At 58.9% G+C, this 24273-nt stretch overlaps 9 protein-coding genes across 9 annotated transcripts; 6 read left to right on the top strand and 3 right to left on the bottom strand.

Moving 5' to 3' along the window:
* Positions 1 to 1659: 1659 nt before the first annotated feature.
* A1Q1_02739 (60S ribosomal protein l5-b) lies at positions 1660 to 2741 on the top strand (the record flags this gene model as incomplete). Its single annotated transcript, XM_014328651.1, has 2 exons — positions 1660 to 1856; positions 2021 to 2741. The coding sequence occupies 2 exons, from the start codon at positions 1660 to 1662 to the stop codon at positions 2739 to 2741; spliced, it is 918 nt and encodes a 305-aa protein (XP_014184126.1).
* Positions 2742 to 3176: 435 nt separating this feature from the next.
* On the bottom strand, positions 3177 to 4071 carry A1Q1_02738 (protein component of the large (60S) ribosomal subunit, Rpl37ap; the record flags this gene model as incomplete). Its single annotated transcript, XM_014328650.1, has 5 exons — positions 3177 to 3364; positions 3759 to 3832; positions 3885 to 3898; positions 3995 to 4000; positions 4069 to 4071. The coding sequence occupies 5 exons, from the start codon at positions 4069 to 4071 to the stop codon at positions 3177 to 3179; spliced, it is 285 nt and encodes a 94-aa protein (XP_014184125.1).
* A 440-nt stretch (positions 4072 to 4511) lies between these two features.
* Positions 4512 to 5792, top strand: A1Q1_02737 (uncharacterized protein; the record flags this gene model as incomplete). The annotated part of the gene is made up of 2 exons (XM_014328649.1): positions 4512 to 4817; positions 4869 to 5792. 2 exons carry the CDS (start codon positions 4512 to 4514, stop codon positions 5790 to 5792), a joined length of 1230 nt encoding a protein of 409 aa, XP_014184124.1.
* A 1422-nt stretch (positions 5793 to 7214) lies between these two features.
* A1Q1_02736 (uncharacterized protein) lies at positions 7215 to 10049 on the top strand (the record flags this gene model as incomplete). The annotated part of the gene is made up of 5 exons (XM_014328648.1): positions 7215 to 7670; positions 7713 to 7962; positions 8036 to 9165; positions 9213 to 9236; positions 9288 to 10049. The coding sequence occupies 5 exons, from the start codon at positions 7215 to 7217 to the stop codon at positions 10047 to 10049; spliced, it is 2622 nt and encodes an 873-aa protein (XP_014184123.1).
* Positions 10050 to 10238: 189 nt separating this feature from the next.
* A1Q1_02735 (vacuole protein) lies at positions 10239 to 11120 on the bottom strand (the record flags this gene model as incomplete). Its single annotated transcript, XM_014328647.1, has 2 exons — positions 10239 to 10265; positions 10317 to 11120. 2 exons carry the CDS (start codon positions 11118 to 11120, stop codon positions 10239 to 10241), a joined length of 831 nt encoding a protein of 276 aa, XP_014184122.1.
* A 422-nt stretch (positions 11121 to 11542) lies between these two features.
* Positions 11543 to 12482, top strand: A1Q1_02734 (uncharacterized protein; the record flags this gene model as incomplete). The annotated part of the gene is made up of 2 exons (XM_014328646.1): positions 11543 to 11760; positions 11861 to 12482. 2 exons carry the CDS (start codon positions 11543 to 11545, stop codon positions 12480 to 12482), a joined length of 840 nt encoding a protein of 279 aa, XP_014184121.1.
* A 4631-nt stretch (positions 12483 to 17113) lies between these two features.
* A1Q1_02733 (MYT1 kinase) lies at positions 17114 to 19570 on the top strand (the record flags this gene model as incomplete). The annotated part of the gene is made up of 1 exon (XM_014328645.1): positions 17114 to 19570. The coding sequence occupies one exon, from the start codon at positions 17114 to 17116 to the stop codon at positions 19568 to 19570; it is 2457 nt and encodes an 818-aa protein (XP_014184120.1).
* Positions 19571 to 20290: 720 nt separating this feature from the next.
* Positions 20291 to 21871, top strand: A1Q1_02732 (uncharacterized protein; the record flags this gene model as incomplete). The annotated part of the gene is made up of 5 exons (XM_014328644.1): positions 20291 to 20571; positions 20648 to 21133; positions 21173 to 21340; positions 21401 to 21613; positions 21730 to 21871. 5 exons carry the CDS (start codon positions 20291 to 20293, stop codon positions 21869 to 21871), a joined length of 1290 nt encoding a protein of 429 aa, XP_014184119.1.
* Positions 21872 to 22409: 538 nt separating this feature from the next.
* On the bottom strand, positions 22410 to 23505 carry A1Q1_02731 (pirin-like protein; the record flags this gene model as incomplete). The annotated part of the gene is made up of 2 exons (XM_014328643.1): positions 22410 to 23186; positions 23242 to 23505. The coding sequence occupies 2 exons, from the start codon at positions 23503 to 23505 to the stop codon at positions 22410 to 22412; spliced, it is 1041 nt and encodes a 346-aa protein (XP_014184118.1).
* Between the last annotated feature and the right edge of the window lie 768 nt (positions 23506 to 24273).

The raw sequence follows: 24273 nt of genomic DNA, 5'->3' as shown, positions 1-24273 counted from the left end.
AGAAGTCATCGCACGTTCCGCGACTGCGCAGGGGTCGTTGCGCAGTCTTTCCACTGATTGCGTTTCCTGTCTCCCTGGTCCCCGGTACTCTGGGAATGAGACCCGCAGGAACGGATGCTCAAAACCACGGATGCCCATGGGTTCGGAGGGTCACGTAAGGTCGCTACGAAGCTCGGAACAGACGTGAGAGTGAGGCGGTGCTCGCGCACGCCGAAGCGACGTTCTGCAGGCTGACGACTGCTTGGACTGGTCATGCGCCGTTGGGATAGTAGCCCGAGAGCTGGCCGTCAACTCCAGGGCTTTATCCGCAGACTCAGCAGTGCGGGGCATGCGGGGCACATGTGCCATCAGCTGACGAACGATGATGAGAGATAGTGGAGGTGCCAAGAGTTTTGACGTCATGTCGTTGCTGCTCGCCTTAGTCCCGGAGACCCCAGCATGCAGCAGCGCTGACAGGCCGACGGCGGACCTATGGTCACCACCACTATCGCTCTGCAGATACACTTCCTTCTGGTAGAACATCAGGGAGCTACGCTTGATTTAGGCGGAGCGCGCGGATTAACTTGTGATTGTTCACTCTGCAACACGAAATTGGACACACGTCCCCTCTATCATAGGCCTCGGTCATCTTTGAGGAGGCGGCTTCCGGCTTGGCCAAAGCTTCGGCACTACAATGCTCATCGATAACGCGATCCCACAGGGATCAGAGCTGCAGGCGAGGACTTAGGGTACGGTTGGGGCCTGTGATGATTGTATGCATGCGGCTCAAGCAGCGCGATGAGCCGTATTGCTGGCATCGACCTCGCGGAGCCCGACAGGACGAGTTCGCGAAGCACAGGAATCACCTCTTCGTTCCATCCTGAGGCGGCACTTTTGCTCAAGCGAGCTCTTCGCCAGTGCTGAAGTTTGTATAACTTTGTTGGACCTGTGGAGGAAATGTAAGTGAGGTAAACGAGCTTGCGGGACGCTCTTTTGATGTTGAAAGACAGCACGCAAACTGACTTTGCCATCTTCACGGTGGAGGCTAAGGCGCCAAGAAGCAGGTTTCGATGAGCAGCAGGGTGTAGCCACACAAGGGCGCTAGTCGTTGCAGCCCATAGTTCGTCGACCTGCGCGCTTCGTGTAATGACTCGGATTGGCCGTCTCGGACAATATCTCAGTGACATTGAATTAGCCGTGAAGATGCGATTATTGTCACCAGCACCAATCTCGGGCTACATTTATTGGAGCGGTGATATTCCGGGTTGATCTTCTCGAGGATGCGTAGACAGTAAGTGACGGTGGGACAAGAACCAATGAAGCTCCCTGGCAATGCCTGGCGCGAGCTTTGGGCTGTCCCCAAGAAACATTCGAGTTCAGTAGAAGTCGATGACAATCTACAAGTTCCATCAGACCATCTTCCCAACCCAAGCTCGTCCTTCCAGGCACGTGGTTATCTCTCTTCTACACGTGCAAACGACGAGAGATCGCCACAAAGGTTGCTTAATTCTCGGAGAACTGCGGCATAATGCAAAATACGCCCAAATTTCTGATCGCCGCGGTGCCTGGCCTTTGCTTCCGTTATGGCGCGGCTGGCTGGCTGGCTGCCGGCTGCTGCTCCTCGAAAGTGCTCTACGAACTTTCAACTCTCCAACCCTCAACAAGGAGACCAGATCCAAAATGCCGTTCAGCAAGACTGGTAAGAAACCCCGCCAGAAACACGCTAATCCATTTGTCAAGTCGTCCGCGTACTTCTCTCGCTACCAGGTTAAGCCCCGTCGTCGTCGCGAGGGCAAGACCGACTACCAGGCGCGCCGTGCCCTGACCACCCAGGCCAAGAACAAGTTCGCCTCGCCCAAGTACCGCCTTGTTGTTCGGTTAGTACGAAGATCTCCGCGCCGCAGCGCTTCGGAGCGCTCTCTGCAGCGTTGGCGGACGCGGAGGAGTCGATTTGGTCGGAGGAAGTTGGGCGAAGAGTCGTCCGACCCTGTGCCTTCCGCCAGCGACAATTTTGGATGAACCCCAATTCTGACTGCCACAGTATCACCAACCGCCAGGTTATCTGCCAGGTTACCTACGCCAAGCTCCAGGGTGACGTTGTTCTCGTCCAGGCTTCGTCGAAGGAGCTTCCCCGCTACGGCATCAAGCACGGTCTTACCAACTGGACCGCTGCCTACGCCACTGGTCTCCTTGTCGCCCGCCGTGCCCTCACCAAGGTCGGCCTCGCTGACAAGTACGAGGGCTTCACCGAGCCCTCTGGCGAGCTCGAGCTCGTTGAGGAGCTCGGCGAGGACGAGCCCCGCCCCTTCAAGGTCTTCCTTGACGTCGGTCTCCGCCGCACCTCGACCGGTAACCGTGTCTTCGGTGCCATGAAGGGTGCCTCCGACGGTGGTCTCTACGTTCCCCACAACGAGAAGCGCTTCCCCGGCTTCGACCCCGAGACCAAGACCCTCGACGCCGAGGTTCTCCAGAAGTACATCTACGGTGGCCACGTCGCCGAGTACATGGAGGAGCTCGAGGAGGAGGACGACGAGCGCTTCAAGAAGCAGTTCGCCACCTACCTCGCCGACGAGGTTGGCTCTGAGGACATCGAGGACATGTACCGCGACGCCTACGAGAAGATCCGCGAGGACCCCGCCTTCAAGCCCACCCAGAAGGACTCCAAGTGGGTCGAGGAGTCCAAGAAGTACAAGGCCAAGGCCCTCACCCGCGAGGAGCGCCGCGCCAACATCGAGAAGAAGATCGCCGAGTACCAGCAGTAAGCGTTGGGTGCTCTTTGGTAGTTTTTCTCTCTCTAGGGTATGCATCTGTGACCCACCCCCTGTACATATTGAAGCAGCTGCAGTAGTGTCTTGTGTCACCGTGCCGGTCTATGGCAGCTATCGGTCGCCCACGAGCGCAGGCAGACTAGGCCTTAGTAGAGCCTCAGCGCGACGTGTGCCTGATCGAAGGGATGGCAAAGTCTTCACAGTTTGCTCTCTGCCCGCAGTTTTTCGCATTCTTTGGTGGCAAATACGCGCCGGTGCAGCCGCTGTACGTTACGGACTGGAGGGCACAAGAACGCGTACGATCAGTAGGTAGCACGAATGGAGCGCAAATGCAGCTGCAGCGAGAAAAGTAATGTCTATAATTGTGCTGATGAAAAATACATCTGCAAGCCTGCAGCCCTATCACACCATCATAAATCAACGACGAATTTAGGCAGAGGCGGTGGGGGCAGCCTTCTTGGGAGCAGACTGGCCCTCACGGAAGCCGTTCTTGAAGCGACGGTTGACCGACTTGAGGTGGGCGGCACGGCCGGTGCCGGTGGTCTTTCTGCGCTTGGCCTTGAGGCCCCAGTTGAACGAACGGAGCTTGGCAGCAGGGTAACCGCACTGAGCACAGGCTGAGGGTTAGTCTAGATCCGGGTTGTTCGTGACTAGAGCCGAGAGCATCGGAGGACACATGACCGCGGACATAAAACGAGCTCGGAACGGATTCCCCGGGACAACGACGCGCATGCGAGCAGGCGGCGATCGAGACAGCTCATCTCGAGGCAATGCTGCAACGTGAAGGGCTAGTGTCGACATGAGACGAATGCGCGAGCCGCTGTCGACAAAAAACTTGCAGCCGAAACATCGGCGGCAGACGTGTCGGTCCCGTTGCCCTTCCATCGAGTCCGCTTGTGGGGCTATTCTCGCTATCCCATGCCTTCCCATCGCGCCCGAGTCCGCATAATCGGCGTCCGTATCCTTCGTGCCCTTCCTCGACTCTCGGCCCTGGTCTTTGCTGAGACTTACTGTGCTTCTGCTTGTGGAACGAGCGGTTGCCGCAACGACGGCAGAGGGTGTGCGACTTGGTGTGACGCTTACCGCTGTAGAGAGTCAGCCTGGGCTCTTCTCGCTGAAATAGTTGCGACTACTCACAAAGAGGGAGTACCCTGTATAAAGACGGGAGCCAGACCAGGTCAAAAGGACCTTCCGTCAGCTACATATCCCTTTGGACGTGGTTCCGAGACCAAACTTCAAGTACAGACCTTACCCTGCGGAGCGTCAGCAACTCGTTTCACACGATCTCGTCGATGTTGTCCTCCTCGCCGCGACGACGTACCATTTTTGATGATTATTTGACGGTTGATGGACGACAAGCTCAAGCGCACGACTTGTTCACCAAAACTCCAGGCAGGCGAGTTCGACGCACAGTGATCGGAGGTTTGACGGGAATATGCGAATTTGGATTATGGCGAATGTGGCGGTTCAACGACCATTCCACGTGCTTTTCCTTTACGTAAACCCACTCCTCCCCAATACCTCATTCACCTCCAGGTGCCTCCACCCGTTGCCACCATGCACACTACTAGAAGTGCGGAGTCGAGTGGCAAGGTGGCGAGATCGAAGTGGGAGCCGAGGGGCGCAACGTCTCCACGCTTTGGGAGGTGACACATCCTTGTGAGGAGGAAGACACACACACGATGATAATAATGTCTTCTCTATCTCTCTTCTTTGCTGATGATTAAACACTATTCGTCAACCCTTCTAGCCAACGACCTCAACATGTCGGTGAGGACCGGGTCGGAGAACGACTCGGGCCCTGACGACTCTGCAAGTGAATCCACTGGGTCTTCAAGCTCGCCCATAGCTATTGCAGGCTCCTCCAGACATGGCAGTGCGCTCCTCCCCGACCCTCCAACTCCGTCTCCGCAACGCTGCACAGCAACTTCTCCCTACCGCACCCCACCGACCTCGTCCAGTCCCCCTCCGGCGAACCACGGGGACGGACCGTTCACGGGATTGGTGTTTGGTGTTTTGCCCGACCAGTGGGAACCAGAAATCTTGATGGAGGCTCAACGCATGATTGTAGTGAGTGTCGGGTTTCTGCTCGTAGAGTCTCGACGTTGTACTGACTCGCAGCTCGGTGGGGGCAAGGTGCGAAGGCCCGGTGCGCGCGTCCAACCTCCGCCGGAACTTTTGTTGCTGCCGCTCATATACGAGCAGCGCACACCGGGCGGTTCGCTCATAACCCCGCTTCCAGCCGGCTGGAACAATCTCAAGTTTGTCGTCACTCCCTGGATCGTGTCCTGTCATCAGCTTTGGCGACGGATCGGCTATGAGCGGCCTATACTGCTAGGGTTGGATCCGTCGATCATGATGCCGTCTGGTCCTGCGGTCACGACCTCGACGACCGCGTTGGGTTACAGGCACTCGGCAGCAAACCTGATGGAGGAAATGATGCGGTTACGAGAGAGGCACGCAGCGGAGGTCGCCGCTTTGCATGAACAGCTCCAGCTCCAGCAAGTGGAGCTTGATAAAAGGAGGACTTCGTCAGCGGCTCTGGCGGAGGAGATAACAGAAAACCTGAAAGGGTTTCTCAGGGTGGAGCTTGAACGGCAAATTCAGGCAACCGATACCGATAACTTTGGTCGATACGCCGTCAAAAAACCTTCCTCGACTAATGTCAAGAACGACATTGACTCTCTTGATCAGCTTTCCCTGCTGCCGCCGACCCCAGAAACAGCCGGGTGCTCTCGCCTCTCCAAAACGTGCGAGAACAGGATGCCCCGGGCTCCAACTTCTGCCGACCCGAGCCCGACGTCACTGGAGGACAAGAGTGTGGCTCTGACTGCCGACATCTCCGCTTTCTTCGCTCAAACAGAGAGCTGCTACCAAACCTCGTCAACCTCATCAGTGGACCGCGCTGAGAGAACATTGAGCGGCATTCGACGCATTCTCTTCCCGTCTCAGCCTTCGAAGAAGCGAGCATCAGAGTCAGAAGAATCCCCTCAGCCCATCAAGAAGCTCAAGTCTCGTCCGTATTGGTACCGTATTTTCGGATAGCCGCTCATGTAATGTGCATATGTCCACATGCCCAACTTCAGCTCCGGCTTCCCCGTCGCTGTTCGGAAGGCCCGGTCTGGCGACAAGTCTAAGATAAGGATGGCCTGGCCATGTGCCGTGATCGTCAATCAACAGTTCAACAGCCGGCGTGAACATCTCTAGGGCCGTCGGGCTCCGTTACCGCCCTGCATGCGGTCGGCAGACGGACAAGGCACCGATAGGGGACGGCCGCAAATCCTACATCCGACACTCCGCGGAGACTTGATCTGACTGAGAGGCCATCCCTTTTCCGCACGTCTGATAGCGGAATTCAGGTTCTACAGGACCGAGCTCCGAAGCCGATCGGCACTGTGCGATGACGATCGCTGCCGTCTTTTCTGTTCGTAGTCCACCACTGCACTGGTACCCAAGGCACGGACGGCGGATATCAGCGAAGCACGCATTGCTGTCGAGGCTGGAATGCGACGCTGAGGAGGCGGTCGCCCTTTCTTCTTCTGCCTTCCTCAGAGTCACCCGTCGGTGAAGTCCGAACAAAGAGACATCAATCATCTCCCGGAATGTCCGGCTGATACGCTCGTCGCCTTGCCCGGGGCAGGATGGAGAACCCGAAGCCGTAGATTGTTGCGCCCAAAGACAGAGCGACGGCGAGACAGAGGGGTCAGCGTCGCCGGGGCCTGACGAAGCTAGGGTGCGGAGAAAGATTCCATCTGTGCGTCGATAAAATCTCGATAAAGGCAGGGGAGTGTATTTATATAACCCGCCGACATTGTTTTCCGCACGTACCATACTGTGACTCCATATATACGTTCACCCTTACATTCGCGCGCAATTCGAGCGCGCCGACCTCCAAGCCCGTCCGCACCAACAAAGAGACAGACGTCGAGAACGGTCCGTGCTCTGCGCAGAAGGCTCGACCCTGCCCCCAATCCTTCGACACCCCTTTTCTGCCAGTCGTCGGATCGCCATGGCCTAAGCCGCTGTCCTCGCCACCCAGCGACCATGCCTCCGCCTGGCGACATCGGCAACTGTGCCCTCAAGCCCTGTGCATCGCATCGGACCCTTGTCTAGATCTAGACATCAAACAATTGTTCGTGGAGTCTCTCTCTTTACTCGACGTTGCTACCTTTAGGTGTCTTGGGGGCTCTCATAGTCGTCCAGGCCACGCTTCCTCTGCACACAAACACCACTGGATCGCTTACGCCCCTCCGCCCTTTTGGCTATTCCCCACCTGCTATTTCACAACACGGTCATTGTGGTTTCACCCGTTGCGTATGAACGCTCTGCTACATCGTAATGAACTTTCCTTCACCCCACATCACACGCTTCCAACGGCCAACAGTACTCGATAGCTGGTCACCAGTCCCAGTTCCCGTCAAAGCTGTAACAAGTGGCAACCACAACAACGACAGTTGCTGCAACAGCATGCTGCTCAATCGGTGGAGAGAACTCGGCCAGGAACGCAACGGCGAGTCCTCCACTGGTCCTTCCTCGTCACGGGTCGCGTCGAAGGCACCTCCATTCTTCCCAGTGGCCGGTTACGACAGCGACATGGACATCATCGACTCTAACAGCGACGAGGTGCCCAGTGAGAACCCTAGGCTTAGTGTCAACAAATCCAATGGCCACATCTCAATTGTCCCCGGCTCGACCTCCACACTCTCTCGCCGCCCGATCGAAATCGGTGACGGGGTCAGCTCTGGCAGACCTCATGCATCGGTCACGTTCGATCAGCCACCCCAGAACGTGCTTCCATCTCCCGTGGTGACTGAGCAGGGCGAGGAGGCGGACGATGAGCTGCCTTTAGTCTTCCTCGGTCTCACCTTCGGTATCATCCCATCGCAATGGTACCCGAAATCACTCTCCAAGTGGCATTCAGGAGTAAAGGTGAGCACTCAATGTCCGGGTCAAGACTGACAGCAGGCTCTTGGAGGCCGCTTTATCACTCCTCCGACCGAAAGCGTCCCCGATCTCGTTCTGCTGCCTTTGAGCGATGAACGTAGTGACCTTGCCACCCCGGTGGAGGCAGATGTTCCAGAACATTGGCAATGCCCGATTGCCGTCACGAGCTGGATCACTCAATGCGTCATGGCGGGCAAACTCTTCGAGCTGGACAACCCCGAGGTCCCCATTCTCGGTCTTGATCCCCTCACTGTTCGCGTTCTGGAGCGCAGTAAGAAAGGGGTGAGGAGTATTGGATGGCATTAGCTCACTCCAGCCGTTTCCGTCTGAAACGCCACTGTCAGTGGCAGATGCCAACAGCAATGCGAACCTACTTCAAGGCCTCTCCGCTCAGATTGCCCGAATGGGAGAATCAATGGCATCCCAGAGCGCTGCAGTCAACGCGTTCGCCGATGGACAAGGAGCGCTGCATTCCCAAATGAGGCAGATGGCTGCCGCGATTAACACTCTGACGGAGCAACTGCATCGTTCGCATCAAGCCACATCTCTCCGGATCGATCACTTGTCGGGATTAATCCAGCATAGGGGCCGGCAGTCCCAAGCCCGGGATTTCCACGAAAGCAGCTCGAAGATATATGCTGCTGTGACGGACGAAGCCAGGCGAGCTTCCCACAGCTATCGCCGCGAGGCGTTTGTCCCATCAGCATCCGACAGGGTTGGAGCTGCACAGCGGCCGTCTCTGCACTTTTCATCCCCGATGGCTGTGCCCCAGAGCTTTGTGTCTCCTGTGAACGGAGTAGGAGTTAGAACGTCGACTCTAACTTCGAGGGCAGGACCTCTGCCATCACCACCTGACCATGACACTGTCGTCAGCCTCCCTGACACTCCGTCGAATGGCCATCATCCTCCATCATCGCAACGCAAAGACCTCGTTCAACCGAGCGCCAATGGCGCTAATCACATGAGCGTGTCTTGCAGCTCGAGATCCGGCGACGAAAGCAGTAGTAGGGATACTGGCCGCTCGGAGAGGGCTACTGCGGCGTACCTCAACGTAGCTGGCGTGGCAGCATCGAACCCCCCCGCGGCGAACACACGCGACTCGTCCGAAGCCGCGACCGTTTCTCAACTCGGTCCTCTCGCAACAATCTCCCCCTCGGAACTACAGTCCCTCCTTCGCAATGTGTTCTCAGAGGCTCCTCAAAAGGACCACGAAGTCTTCTGGCGCAGAGCACGAAGCATCTACATCGAGCACCTAGGCCAGCGCGCTCCTCCGCGCGTCTCCATTACCCACGTCTCGCAGGCTCAAGCGGTCCTCCCCAATCGCTACCTCTACGGCAAGATTATCTTTGTGTCGACTGTTCCGGGCGAAGATGCTCTTGCCATTCTATTTGACATGCAGGAGAAGGAGGTCGTCATCTACGACACGATTGATCGCTACCGCAACAACTTGTTTACCTTTGGCAAGGAGAAAACCGTGAGTGCGAGTGTGTGGTGTGAGCTGACGTGACAGCTCGCCGAAAGCTTCGGTCTCAAAGATGCCGCGTGGTATGTGGTCGAGGTAGGTATCTGTCGTGGAGACTTTGCTCTGACACGCAGCTCGTCGCGCAAACCGAAAGGGAGGACTCCTTCCCTCTCGTGTGCCTCGCCACGAAGATCTTTGCGAGTAGAGATCGCAAGTCTTTCCGTGACCTGTTCCCACCGCACGTCGTTGTCGCCAAGAAGAACATCAAGAACCCGATCCCGCCCCGCCGCCAGGCCAAGGCCGACTACTACTGGCGTCTTGTGCGCCCACGCGTCGTCCAACATCTCGTCAAGGAGCTCTCAGCCGTGCTGCTCACACGCTACCGCCACGAGGAAACGTACTGGGTTAACGTCCCCAAGTGCTCTGAGTGGGTCGAGGGTCTTACGCGGTTCGAAGACTCGGAAGAGGCCAAGGAACTCCCCGATGGCAGGTTCAAAGTCGAGGACGGCAGCCGCCCACTCTCGCGTGACAAGAAGGAGGGAGGCCCTAGTGCCATGCCCTCTGACTCGACCCCGCAGAATGGCCGAGTGGAGGAACCTGCGACATCGGAGTCGCAGAGCTGCGCCCGTCGGGCTGCTGATGAGCCGGAAGAGCCCGAGCGTCATGGACGAGATGCACCTGCGCACACAGGACACCCCGAGAATGATCTTCCCTCTGAGTACTCCCAAGCTCGAGAGATCGACTCCGACAGGCAACAACAGAAGCGCCCGGCCGAAGCGGAGCCGGTCGAAGATCCCGCGACCAAGAAGCAGCGCGTCGTGGACTCCGCACAGAACATGCCCAGCCAGCAGGATGGACAGTCGCAGGCAATTCCCAGCCCTTCAGATAATCAGTAGTTAGTTTCGGTCAATAGCATCTCAAGTGTACACTACCCTCGCAATCGGACAACCACGCCTCGATTGTTCATAGACATGTATGATCTCCCCTTGTGACGTCGAGCGAGAGTTTGCAGGTCATTTTCTACATTCAGACAGATGGATACAATGAATGTCGGTGACAATTCTGGACGCTTGAAGGGCAAGCGATTAGTTGTTGTCGTTCTGCGAGTTGAGCTGCGACGTTAGCTGATGCCTCCTAGGACCGAATAGCTATCGTGTACTCACAAGACGCAGGACGTAGAGGAAGAGGTTGATGAAGTCGAGGTAGAGGGTGAGGGAGCCGAGGATGGCCTCGTCAACGCTGAGACGCTTCATGATCTGTTGCGTGTCGTAGAGAATATAGCCGGAGAAGATGAGGACGCCAGCACACGCGATGGCGATGTCGAATCCGTGGCTGAAGGGGAGGAAGAAACCGACGAATCCGGCTGTGATGAGACCCCAGAGGCCAGCGAAGAGGAAGGGGCCGAACGAGGAGAAGTCGTACTTGGTTTGGAACGTGAAGAGGGTGAGGCCGACAAAGACGCCACTCGTGATGAGGAGTGCCTGGAGGACGACGAACGTGTCGTAGTAGGAGACAGCCGAGCCGATCATGATGCTTTCGCAGAGGGTGAACAGAGCGAGACAGAACATGTTGGCCGGGAACGAGTGACGCTTCCAGTACGTGAGGCCGAGAGAGACGAACGTGCCGATCATGGCCGTCCAGATGATCCACGAGTGCTGGTGGATGAAGTCTGCGGCCTCCGGGATCATGAGCACGGCCGCGGTGAGGGCAGTGAGGCCGACCTGGCAGAGCAGGATCGCGTACACCTTGCGGAGGAAAGCGCGGCGGATCGCCTCGTCACAGTCGGCAACGGTAACGCCGACCTTGAAGTCGTCGGGAATGTCGTCGTCGGGCGGCTGGTCCATCCACGCATTGCGCGCCGCCGAACTCGAGCCGATGACAAGGTCCTCGGACTGGCGAGCGGCACCCTTCTTCGAGCTTGAAGCACCGAGCAGCGGCTCCTGGTCGGGAGGGAGGGCAGATGACATGGTGTTGTGTGGTGTAGGGTGGGGGATGAGGAGAAGTGAAGATTCGACCTGACCGAGACCCAAGGTCGGTTTCTCGTGAGCGGGACCGTCCTTTGGGAGCGTTGGGTGGCAAATGACGCCAGCGTCAGGAGAGTGCCGGCCGACGCCAGCCTGGCCTCGGCCGTCACGTGCGGGGTGATCTGCTTCCGCGGTCGACTTGTCAGTTCTCGAACTCTCACCGTACGGGGGGCACCGCTTAGGACGGCCAACGGGCAGGAGGCGAGGGGGAACGGTTTCACGTGATCAGCGGTGACCGAAGCACGCCGCAGCACGTCGTACGCCGCCGCCAGCGACCACTCAACCTCGTCGTCGTCCCATCGTCTTCCACCACCACAAACCTACGCCTCGGGCACTACACCTCCGCTCAACGAGCTCTGGCTCCCATGAACGTGCGCAACGCCAACCTGTCCTTCAATCCGGAGCCGTCGGGCCGCCCCGACCTCGAGGGTGCGTGGCTCTTCAGCGCCGCGCCGGCGGTCCAGCAGTCCGCCCTCGCCCTCGCTCGTGCTGGCGGCCCCGGCGGCACAACCTACCTCTACACCGACGAGGCCCTGGGTACTGCCCAGGGCTTTTGCGCCTCGCCGGTTACCGGTCAAAGGCAGTGGGTTTGAGGCAAGCGGGGGGAGCCCGCTTGATCCGAAAGCCACAGCACAACAAGCACAGCAACACGCACGAACCTGCGATCCGCCGACACCGCCCAGTTCCGTCTCGCCGCCGACGGCTGTGCGCATCCCGGCGCGACCTATCACACTCCCTCCATCGCCCGTGAGCTCGTTCGTCGAGCAGCCGTTGGCGCGCACTTCGAGCGGCTCGAGTCGTTGCGAGCCCGTCCTGCCGCTTATCGCGAGCGTTTTCCCTACCGCTGCGAGCGCGGTCGCCGACCGCTCGCACATGCTGGAGATTGTGATGCCGCCGTCGCACGCGCTGCAAGGATTTGTGTGCGACAGCCCGCAGGGCCGTATCGCCTTCGTGCACCTTCCGCCATCGCCGCCGAGTGCGCCGCGCGCGGACCACCTCGCACCGCACTTCTCGGACGTTCTTCGCCCCCACGACCCGCACCGTCCCCATCCCGTGCCGCAACAGGCAGCTGGAGGCGTTCCCGACATCAGAGAGAATCTCACGGCCCTCCTTGACCTCGCGGACACGCTTCAGGCGGAGCACCTCATGCTCATCCTCGACCGCGACGAGCGCGAGCCTGCCCCGCTCGATGATCTCCTCCACGCTCTCATGTACGTCGGTGGTGCCCCTGTGCGCCCCAGCGCGCCCGTCGGAGAGTGGGATTGGGACCCGCGCAGGTGGGCCCTCGTCAGCATCGAGCTGTAATCGGCCGACTGGGATGCTGAGGGGTTCAAGGAGCACCTAGGCGTGCGCAGTGTCGTTTCAACAGCAAGCTGTGCTGTGTGCTTTCATATCCAACCACACCCAACACCACCAACGTTTCATCTTCTTTTCAAAGACGGGCATGCTCCAACGCAACCCGTGTCATCGCCGCAAGGTCGCATCTGTGTTGTATCGTTCTATCAAAGTTATATCAATCTTCTAAGTATCCCAGGGTAGTAGGAAATCACGTAGTCAATAAACAAGCAGAGTAAACCAAACCATTATGCATTAGGTCATTGTATACGTGTTGCTGCTGTGCTCACTTGGCTGTTTGCGGTGTTGAGCAGACCTCCGATGACAGCCGCCGTGTTTCGTTGTGCGAAGAGGAATGGAGAAACGTTTCAGATTCCAGATAGCCGTATCAATAGAGTTCCGGATCGGACTGATTGTATGTGCTGCCGACGTTGTTGGCTCCGTGACAGGGATCCTGTCGGCCGAATGCGATTATCTGGCATCCATAATGAGCCTCAGACCGACTGAACGCCACAGACCCGTCGCTGCGACATCTAAATACGCTTCGGCTCCTCAATGAATGACCGGGATGCTCGGCTCGTAGCTCCCGTTCCTTCGGAAGAGGCTTTGTACTGCCCTGCTCGAAACTGACTCAGCCTAGCTAAAGCCGTAGCACCAGATGGGCCGCGGCGTCACGATCGACAGGGGAGCGGCCACAGATAGTGACGGTCCAACGAGTGACAACGACTGCCGTGCCGCCCATGCCGGCGGGTGTGGCTCAGGCAGCCGATACCGCCTACTAGCGGCCGCGCTTCGGCATCTGCTCACATTTCTGCAGGAAGCACAGGTCCGAAGTAGAATGGGCGTACGCCAGACGCACGCCAGGCTCATTCCAGACGCCGCTGTGGCAGAGCTGACCGATCGAGATCGGGGGACTAACCTCTGCAGGCGCCGTCACGACGCACGGGTCGCTCCTCACCCTTCACCTTAATCGGCCAGGATCTGTTGTTTGTGTGTTCACGACAGGCGCTGAGTTGATCAGACATACACACGCGTGAGCAGGTTAGCATGCGTACACACAGCCACTCCGACAAAGCCACATAGTGGTAGGTTCACGAAAGGCTGACAGCCTTGTATGGATGTGTGTGCAGAGTAGATGGCAGGCACACGCCACACGTCGCCCGACCCCTGGACAAGCTCACGAAAGTCTTCAACCAACTGCACCCAGAGTTGTAGAGCAGGTTGCACACGACTTTAGTCACAAATTTACCCTGCCTCTACCTGCCGAAGGTTGATGGAAGGTTCGGGTTCCAGTGGAACGACCAAAACATCCGCGACAAGCCCGGCCCTAGGACACACCCGACTGTCAACGGACCTCAGCCACTGGACTGCTCAAACGGTTAACAGGTGGCTGATGACTCCGTGCGGTTCACCCGTTCTGAGGGCTAGTCCTAGGCAGACTTTCGATCTCGCCGTTTGGGATGATAACGGGGCTCAACGCGGTTCAACGGATTATCGTCCGAGAAGTCGGCGGATCCAAGACCCATGTCCAAGTACCGCCGAGGACCGCTTTCGAAACCATAGACCATAGGTCACCAGCTACAGGGCATTCGGCGTGACACTACTGCTTCTGCTGCTAACCATTCCGAGCGAATGGCCCAGCTCCTTTCGGGTCGGGAAGAGTAACGGCGCACGGACCGACAGGCAGGTACGCTCGATCCCTGGGTACCTGGGTACCACATTGTTCTGGCGCCGCGTGCACCGGGTCCGCCCAAGTGCCAGAAGCGGCTCGCAGTTCTCGAGACCTGTCAAAGTCCTTGCACAGTCCTTGCGGCGGGCGGGGAACAAGGGAAGCATTAGAGTTGGGACCCAAGGGCGTCCTTCGCAAGGGGCCGACCCCTCGTCGGTTGCTCCGGAATGCGCCGGCAAGACATGAGGCACGGCGCTGGATCCCCCTCCGAGCCCTTCTTCCCCTCCTCACGAACTCACTCATGAGTCATGAGAGGAGGCACGAGCATAGGGACGTGGGAACATGACTGTGGCTCTTGTGGCTCTGCGTGGCTCAGCGGGCTGGTGAGGCCCGTGCCACCATGCCACCGCCGTACTGGCGTACTGGCGTGCTGGCGTTGTCGTGCCGTGGCGTCACGAGAAAAGCAGGCGCGTCTGCAGCGCTCACACTTCGCGGACAATAGTCCGCAGAGCACGCAGAGACAAGAGTCAGACAGCATGCCTTGGTCAGGCGCACGGCGTGAGTGGCAGCAGTGGGGCGACTCACCGGATCTGGTTCGGCCCCACTCGTGTCTGCATGACACAGTTCACACTTCGCAGAGCTTCAGACACGATTCGCAGCCAGATCGATGGATCTACTGACGTCGACACTGTGTCGCATGTCGCACGGATACCACGGACTAGCACAGACTCACCCGGCAACAGAGCGGGCTCATGCTCACGCCAACGCACGGGGTCGGCAGCCCGCACGACTGGGCTCGGTGCGAGCGATCGTCCATCTGATCTCCGCTCGAGCTTGTTCCGGCGGACTTCCAGACCTGTCGGGCATGTCGGACTAGTTGGAACAGGCCAGAAACACGCTAGAACGCCATCCTTGCTAGTGCACTGCGCGTTTCTTGGCTCCAACTTTGGTGTTCCAAAAACTTTAGCATTAGTTAGATCGATGCAACAGCCGCACGATCTATCCCGTTGACAACAGCCGGACGTGCTTCGGTGGTTGGAGGGGTGAAATGGTGTGGAGCGGGGGTAAATGACGCGAGTGCTTTTGCTTTTTACTCCTGGCGCTGGCGGCGGCGCTTGTACTTTTCACTTTCAGGCAAAGCTCAGGACGCCCAGCTGGCCACAGGGCCAAGGGCTGTAGGGCGCTCAAGGGCCGAAAAGGGCTGATGATTCACCAGTCTCCCTGGCATGCTACTCTCGACTCTGCGCACCGCAGACGCATGCGTTGCCCACAGCCTAGCCCAGCGATGGCCGTGTTGGACAACACTTGTCATCGCCCTGCCACCTCGCAGTTTGCAGCGAGTTTGCAATTGCTGCTGCTCTGTGAGGGACAGAGAAGGACAGTGGTTGCGAAATGTATCGAGATGAGACAACGTCAGTCGAGCAGCGAGCACAGACATGTTGCAGGACACAGGTTCAACAGGATCCCCAGGTGGATCAGTGGGTCCTGTCCATCCATGTCCATCCTGGGTGAATGGTGCCATGAGACTGGCGACGAGGGTCGGCCATAGAGGTGGAATGCAGCAGGCCTTTGTGCGCAATTGCCTCACACCGCCGCCCGCCGACAGCACTTCATTGCACACATTGCGCATTGATTCACTCTGCGCCCTGCCCCCTTTTCAGGTTTGCACCTCTCGCTAAAGAGAAATCACACGCCGCGCGCCGGACGACACCCATCCAGAACGCGCTACGCTGCACTCGACAGGGTGGCGCAAGTGTTTCCACGTGCGGGGTTACCCCCTCAGTCCCTCGACTAGTGTTCAGGGCGCGCAAATTTAGACGTGTGTGATTTTGATCTTGATTTTGTTACGTAATCCAGCCAAACACGTCCAAACACTGGGTGCAGGATCAGATCACGACCACTCGACGCTCACGCCCGCCGCCATTCTCCTAGGTCCCTCCCCCTTCTGCCTTCCCTACGCCTTGCCCCCACATCCGTCATCCACATCCTCCATTACTCCATCCTCCAACATCCATCCTCATCTCTTGCTAGACACCACCCATCCACCCCCCCGGCCCCGTCTCTCCTGCTCTGCCCGACTCCGCGCACGCCCCACTCGTCCCCAGCCCCCCATCTACCAGGACGCTTGTGCCCACCAACACTGTATCGACTACGGCCTACCGTGAAACCGACTCCGCGATCCCATCAGTCTTCTTCACGCGTCCTTCTCACAAAGACTGCAAGGACCGCCCAGGTTTCGTTTGCCACCACCAACACCACTTGTTACTCTATCCATCCATCCTCAATCAATCCGTCCGTGTGACCGCTGGACGGCTCAGCAGACTGCATAGCGACACACACCTGTAATTTTTCCAAACAACACACAACGCTCGAACACACACACACACACCCAACTTGCATCAGCCCGCAGCGAAAATGTCCGGTGAGAGCGTCACGACCATCGTCCGACCCAGGCGGCAGCGCCCCACGACGTGGTATGTCACGACAGAGAACCACAACCAGTTCAGCATGCCCTCGCTGGCCGCGGGCTCAAAGGGAATGAGCTCTGTCGAGAGCCTCAACCCTTTCCATGCCCCGCCCAGCTCGTCCTTCCGCTCTCCCTTCACCAACAAGGGAAAGCACAAGTTGTCTCCTTCCCCGTCACCGCGAAACAACGACTACGACTTTCTCATTTCTTCCCCGCGACCCCCGCTCGCGCCTCTGTCTTCATGGACCCCGAATCGCTCGGGGCGATGACTCGGACCCGCAGAGGTCTTCCTCGCCAGTGGCTGAGAGCCCGACTCCTGCCTGTGGCATGGGCACCGCAGTCGAGAAGCTGCGGCTACACGATGATGACAGCCCCATCCGCCATGTTCCCGGTCACAGCCGCAGTCTCGCGGCTGCCCGGGGGCAGAGTGGCGAGGATCTGTTTTCCCCGCGCCCACGGAGACACATGCAGGAGAGCCCCGACAGCCCCTCGCTCCTGATCGACGACGATGAACCGGCCCTGATGACACCCGTTGCGCCCCCGCAGCCTGCTTTGTTTACTCTTCGCCCATCTCAGTCAGAGACCAACAACAACTCTTCTTCGTGGTCTATGGGATCACGCTCAAGGATCCCCCGCCTCAACATCACGAACGCTCTCCGACGAGGTTCCAAGGACAGGAACGGCCTCCCCCAGAAGAAGCCTGTCTCTCTCGGCGATTTGCAGGTCGACAAGATGAACGACTCTCCCTTCGGTGCCGCCTTCATCCACGCCCGCAAGGCGCGATCGTCGCTCGGTAACACTGGACGGCATCGCCGCTCGTCCATCACCGACCGCAATGAGCAGTCAATCTCCCGCTCCATCGGCCACAAGTCCGGTCTCTCCCTGTCCCTCTCCGGTGGCCTTCCTCCTCCTGAACTCAGCCATTCAAACACGTCAATTTCGTCCCTGTCCACATCCAGCTCCAGCACTACCCCTCCCATCACATCCACCCCACGCTTCGAGGACGTCAAGCCAAATCCGGAGGTTTTCGAGGCTGCGTCGTCAGGCTTCAGCCTCAGGCAAAAGTTCAGGCCGCGAGACTCTGTCGGCTCCACATCTTTCGACGAGCAGAAAATGCCCCCTCCGTCGGTGATTCGTCCCAGCACGATGGCCAAGTCGCAGAGCCTGTTGATCGGCTCATCCGCCAAACGTGCCCGCCCTCTCGGGAGCCGAAGCGGCCTGGGTGGTCAGGCTGGTGAAGGCAGGGGGTCTGGCGAGCATGACCGGTTTGACTTCCTGTGCGATGGTGTATCTAGCTTCGGCTTCCAGCCCCTGGAGGAGAAGCCTTCGATGCCTGATACGCCAGTGAAGCGTCACAGCTTCACCCACGCCCACGGATCGGCTGGTCGCATGTCCTTGTCCAACTCGCTGCCCGCCATGCCCGCGCCGGCGGACATGGGCTTGGGCTCGAGCATGATGCCTCCGCCGTCCGTCCGCAAGCCTCCCGCCCTTGTCGTTACCATGACTTCGTCTCCCGGCGATGCAACAGACACCGATCAGTCCAGCCCGTCAAACCGTCTTGGCTCTTCGAAGAAGCCCACATCTCTGAAGGAGAAGCGTGCATCCCTCGGCCTGCTGCGGCGCGTAAGTGACGCAACTGAAGGTCTCAGCAGCGAGGAGGACTCGACGCCTACGAAGGGTACTGGAGGCCGCGGCAGCTTAGCTCGTAAGTTGTTCGCTTCACAGCGTGCGCTGACTTTAGCGAATGAGATGTCGCCTTCGCCTGCGCGATTCTTACCGGCGTCTGTCCCCCGCGATGCTGCGGTTATCCCTCGCCTGTCGCTGCCCGAGTTCACAGGCTCGACTAAGGACCGCGCCGACCGTGCTCGACGCATGCGACACCGCCAGTCTCACCCTGTCGCTTCGCCCATTCTCCCCGTCGAGGAGGACATCTTCGAGTCCCGCTTCGTGGTGATGAACCCGCTCGGTAAAGGTGCCTTCTCGTCCGTACTTCAGGTGAAGGAGCGCTACGGCGACGGCGTCTTCGCCGTGAAGAAGACCCGTGGAGTGTTCGACGGCATCAAGGATCGCCTCCGCCACCTCGAGGAGGTCGACATTCTCCGTCTCCTCTCCAAGAACCCCAACGACCACGTTATCAAGTTTGAAGACGCCTGGGAGCAGAATAGGCAACTGTATATCCAGACTGAAGCTTGCGTTGGGTCTCTGGCCGCCTTCCTCCAAGTCTACGGCCATGAGAATGAGCGTCTCGACGAGGGCCGTGTGTGGAAGATGGTCCGTGATCTGGCCGATGGCTTGAACCATCTGCACTCGAACGGTGTGATCCACTTCGACATCAAGCCCGACAACATTCTCGTGGGCGCCGACCGCAGCCTGAAGATTGCCGATTTCGGTCTCGCTACGCGATGGCCGCGTGTCTCGCCCGCGGAGATCATTGCCGGCTCTGGACTCGGCGGTTCGATCGGCGACGGCCGGGAGGAGAAGCTCGAGCGCGAGGGCGACCGTGTCTACATGCCGCCGGAGATGCTTCGTGGTGTCTTTGTCATGGCTGCCGACATCTTCAGCTTTGGTCTCGTCATCCTCGAGAGCGCCATGAACATTTACCTGCCGGATGGTGGTGCTGGCTGGCACGCCCTGCGCGAGGACAACTTCTCCTGGCTTGACCTGTCCCCATTGTCTTCTGCCCTTGTCGACCTCATCACAAACTGTCTCAGCTCCAACCCCGACTCGCGACCGACCATCCAGACGATCAGCGAGCACCCGATCGTGAAGCGCTCATGGACTGGCGGCCCTGCGCTCGCTCCCGAGGACCCGCGCTGGCTGCACACCGTCCTTGCCGGATACGCCGTACCCCCTACGCCCTTGCCCCGAACGATTACCGAGTCAATCGACGGCGAGGGCGACGTCGTCATGGGCGATGCCTAGAGTGCAGAACCCCCTGGCACACCACTATCGGCGCAACACCCTCAACCCTCAGGGCCACTGCTATCCACACCGACAGCGCAGATAATTACAACCTGTCGGTTTTCCACCTACGCCTGTTTTTGATTTCTCTCGTCTCGTTCGTTTTTCGCTCCGCTTCGTTCTCCAGGTTCCGATCTTGATTCGATTTCTCTCGTCTTTCTCTCTTTCTTCGTCTCCGTCATTTGCATCAACAAGCCAACCCAACAAGTAAACAAGTGTACCAATAGTCTCCGAGGAATCCCAGTAGTGCCGTGACCCGAAGTGGAACGGCACGAAGTGTGCAAGCAGCAGAGTTTCTGAAGAAGGCGCAAGGCGCAGCCCCGCCCACTGCGCGCGTCGGACGGGGTCGCCTCCGCGTTAAGTTACGATTGGATATAGAGTAGAACAATGTGATTTGTGCATGTACAACCCCAGTTGCCAGTAGCAAGTCGAGTGTCAGAGTCAGGAGCGCTAAGCGGAGATGGAGCACTGATGTCATTGCCGCCACACATGTTTATCTCGGAAGCGAATGGTTGACTAATCCGAGAGATCTCCACCTCCGATCGAAAAGACGACACCAACGGCCATTTCCAACTCGACTCCACTGGACAAGTGTCTTCTATCTTCGTTTGCTCCTCATTGTCGCCTTCATCACCGTTTCGACCACGCTCCTACACCTTCCTCTGACTGCCGACTGTCGCCATGGTCCGTATCTCGATTCCAAAACTCCCAGACCGGCCTCCACTTCCGCCAGGTCCGCTTACCCGCATGCCCGTCGCCGAGGCGGGGCGGTGGGTTGCGGGCTTCCTTCGCGGCGACAAGGACACAGAAGCTAGCCGCGCTGGTCTGAGGGAAGGCGCACAGCCTCCAGAACGGAAGGGCGCGGAGGGCACGTTGATCGTTACGGGGGCGGGTGTCAGCGTCGACTCTGGCATTCGCGCCTATCGAGGGAAGGAAGGCGCATACATGAACCCGAACTACCAGTGAGTCACCTACCCCGCTTCCAGTTGTGTCCTTTCACGCGTCTCCAACTTTCTGTGTCTAGTTCCTCCATCGCAGCTTTAATTGCTCCGAGAAGCTGACACCAGCCCCATCTTCTATGGCGAGCTTGTCGAGGACTCACCACGCGGCGAACTGTTCCGGAAACGATGTGAGTGGGGTTGCTACTAGCTCTTTCGACCTCTCCCACGAGCTGACTCCAGACTGGGCCCGCTCTTTCCTTGGCTATCCTCCTGTCAAAGCTGCTCAGCCGAATCCGCTGCACATCTACCTTGCCTCGCTTCAGGCGCTGGGGCTGAGCCACGGGCTGCTGACGCAGAACGTTGACAATCTTCACCGCAAGGCGCTGTTGCGACTACAGGCCGTCTTCGGTGAACACGGCGCACGTGCGTCGGCCTCGAGGATTCTCGAGCTGCACGGCACGCTCGCGAAGGTACACTGTCTGCAGAACGGCCATGAGGGCACACGAGACGAGTGGCAAAAGATGCTCGGAGATCTGAATCCGATTTGGGACCAGGAGGCGCGAGACATGGTGGCCGAAGGAAGGTAAAGCTGGAGTACGCCCTTCATTGCAGCTGACATCAGAATGCCCCGCACGAACCCGGACGGAGATGTTGAGCTCCCCGGAGCCGACTATGCGAGCTTTGTGGTGCCGCCGTGCTCTCAGTGCGCCGCTGTCGGGCAGGAGGGCGTCGTCAAGCCGAACGTCATCTTCTTCGGCGAGACGCTCCCGTCCTACGTCAAGGAGGAATCGTGAGTATTTGTACCCTCACCAGCTTGAGTTGTGATGGTGGTCACTGGAACTGACAGCAGCTTCCAACTCATTGACGCTGCATCGCGTCTCCTCGTTCTCGGCTCGACACTCGCGACATACTCCGCCTTCCGCCTCATCAAGCGAGCATACGAAGCGGGCAAGCCTGTTCTGCTCATCTCACAGGGCCCGTCGCGTGCAGATGAGCTCGACATCTTCCGTATGGACCGCGTGGCGGGTCCGGTCATGCGGGCCGCGCTCGAGAATCTCCTGAGGTGAGCCGAGCGACGTGCGACAGTCTGTCGATTGCTCGGCAGGCGTAACTTTCATCGTCGTCCTCTGAGCTGGAGGAGACGAGGTGCGGGGGAGCAAGGTGAGCTGACGTTAACAGCGGCCGAAACGACCCTGCGGCCCGCGCCGTGCGCGATGTTTGGGACTCGGGCGTCATTACTGCTCCGGGTGCTCAGCTGCCCCAGCTGCCCCAGCTGCCCCGTCTCGAGGAGCCGGCGGCGCAGAGGTCGGCTCTTGCTTAAACAGGGTGAGTCCAGCTGCCGTGAGCGCGCTGGTAGCTGACAGACTCAGCGTTCCTGTGAATGCCCGGCTGGCAGCGCAATCTTTCGCTATACCATGCTCACTCTGACGTGCGCGAGCTTTGACTATATGAAGGGCAGCTTCGTCCTGGCCAGCAATGCGCGTTCAGCTAGCATGCGTCTCACGCACCGCTGACATGATTAGACTGGTACTACTGGGAAGCGCTGTTGCCATCCCGCCTCCCAGTCGTTTTGTTTGTGTCACATTACAACATAATCCTTAGACATCTAGACATGCACCTTACGTCGTCACGTTAACCAAGACTGTTCGCAGCGAAAGCCGACGCTTCTGCGCTGACAACCTCTATGAGCCCGGGCCTGTCTGCTTCTTTTGTTGCCTTCGTGTCTGAGGCACTTCTAGATGTCGCTTGTTCTGCTCTGCTGCTTGACATTTGACTTAAGATTCTACTGCATACACTATAGATTGTTGCTAAAAAGACACTGTCCTATGTACCTAGAGTTTGCTTTTGGCGTGACCGAGTCACTTGTCGGTGGGGTACTCCTTCTGCTGGCCCTTGCCGTGGATGGCGAAGCGGGGCTCGTCGCGGGGATACACGGGCTGGTCCGAGTCCCAAGGCCATCCACCGAACTGCGTGCGCTGGTACTCGGCGAAAGCCTGGTTGAGCTCCTGCTCCGAGTTGGTGACGAAAGGGCCGCGCTGGACGTAGGGCTCGTTGATGGGGACGCCCTGGAGGACGAGAATGGTGGTGTGCTTGGGGCCGTTGGTGATGGTGAGGCGGTCGTTCTTGGTCTGCTTGAAGCCGTTGCCGTCGGTGACAGTCTGGCCGTCGATGGACGCCGCGCCGCCCTTGTGCACGTAGAGCATGCGCTCCGTCTTGTCCGTGTTCATGGCCGGGAGCTTGATCGCCGACCGGGGCTCCATCTCGATGAGCCAGATCGCGACGTCGCCCTCCTTGTCGGCCGCGTACGAGTTCTTGGGGGGCGGGAGCGGGTCGACGCCGTCAAACGAGCCCGCAATGACGCGCACAGAGGCACAGCCCTGGCCCGTCTCGCGGCGCACGATGGGGATCTTCTCGTCCCACTGCATCGTGAACTCGGCGGGGACCTTCTTCTTCGCAGCAGGCAGGTTCAGCCACAGCTGGTACATCTCGAACGGGTTCGGGGCGTCGTCCCTCAGCAGCGGGAACATCTCGGAGTGCACGACGCCGCGGCCAGTCGTGACCCACTGCACGTCGCCCTTGCCGTAGCGCGCACCGGCGCCGAGCGAGTCGGCGTGGTCGACGGTACCAGATCCTACCTGTGATGTCAGCGTTTTGTTCTTACAATCCTGTCGAAAGCCAGATCAAACTCACAATAGAGACAGTCTCGAAACCGGTGTGGGGGTGAGCCGGGAAGCCGGGGATCTTCTCGCCGTGGTACATGTTCCATCCGGTGCCGGAGGCGTTGCGCATGTCCATGCCAATGTTGCGGCCCTTCAGGTCCGCAGCGGGCGGGCCGAGGGTGCCCTTCGCGGCAGCGGGGTAGGCATCGACATGGTGCGAGCCAAAGATGAAGGGGCCGACGCCCTGCCAGGGGCGCTGGAGCTCGACGACGTTGCCGAGGCCCTTGGATGCCATTCTGAGTACTTTCGAGGTGAATATGGTGTTGGTTGTTGTCTAAGGGGTGGAAGCTAGAGTGCTTCGTTTGACGTTTGCAGTCGTTGGTGGGGAAGAATGCGGAATAAGCAGCTGGTCGAGTAGCTCCAAGGCAACCGCATGCGGTGACCACCCCCGCGCCAGGACAATCCTGTAAGCTTGAGAGCCCGGCGCCCCAGTGCTGCTTGGATACTGAGGTTGGTCAACACCGCCCCGCCGCCCGGGGAAAGAAATGGCGCAAGGTCCTTTCCTCCCCTCAGCATGTCACCTCACCCTCTCTCTTTCCGGAACACAGAACCCTCACGGGATAGAGGTGTCCCAGACTCCCTCGATAAGAGTAGGCCGTCTTGGTAAGTCAGATCTGAGCAGGCCAGTGATAGAAAGTCAGAGCTCATGTACAGCCATTCTCCGCACTGAACACGTTTCCACAGGCCTTCTACGCTTCGCGGCTTGGGTGCGGCTTACATGACCCAAGAGTGAGCGCACACGAACCCGTAAGCCTGTTCATCAGTGCTTTACTAGCAATGTCTGCGGCGCGCTTGGGGAAGACTGTGCCGAGGAGGGCGTGACGAGGGCGACGACTTTGGAGTCGGCCGGACGGTCGGTCACCGTCATCGGTTGCGACTCACCCGGGAGGACCAAACATGGCCCATGCTAGGTGCTTGGGCTGTCTCTGTGCAGCGCTCGCTGTCCTGTCTGCATTCTGCGTCTAATCCGCGAGTCGGCGGACGTGCATGCGGCTCGACTTGG

Source organism: Trichosporon asahii, assembly GCF_000293215.1.
Source record: "Trichosporon asahii var. asahii CBS 2479 unplaced genomic scaffold scaffold00003, whole genome shotgun sequence".
NCBI lineage: Eukaryota > Fungi > Basidiomycota > Tremellomycetes > Trichosporonales > Trichosporonaceae > Trichosporon > Trichosporon asahii.
This window is presented reverse-complemented; position numbering and strand designations above follow the sequence as displayed.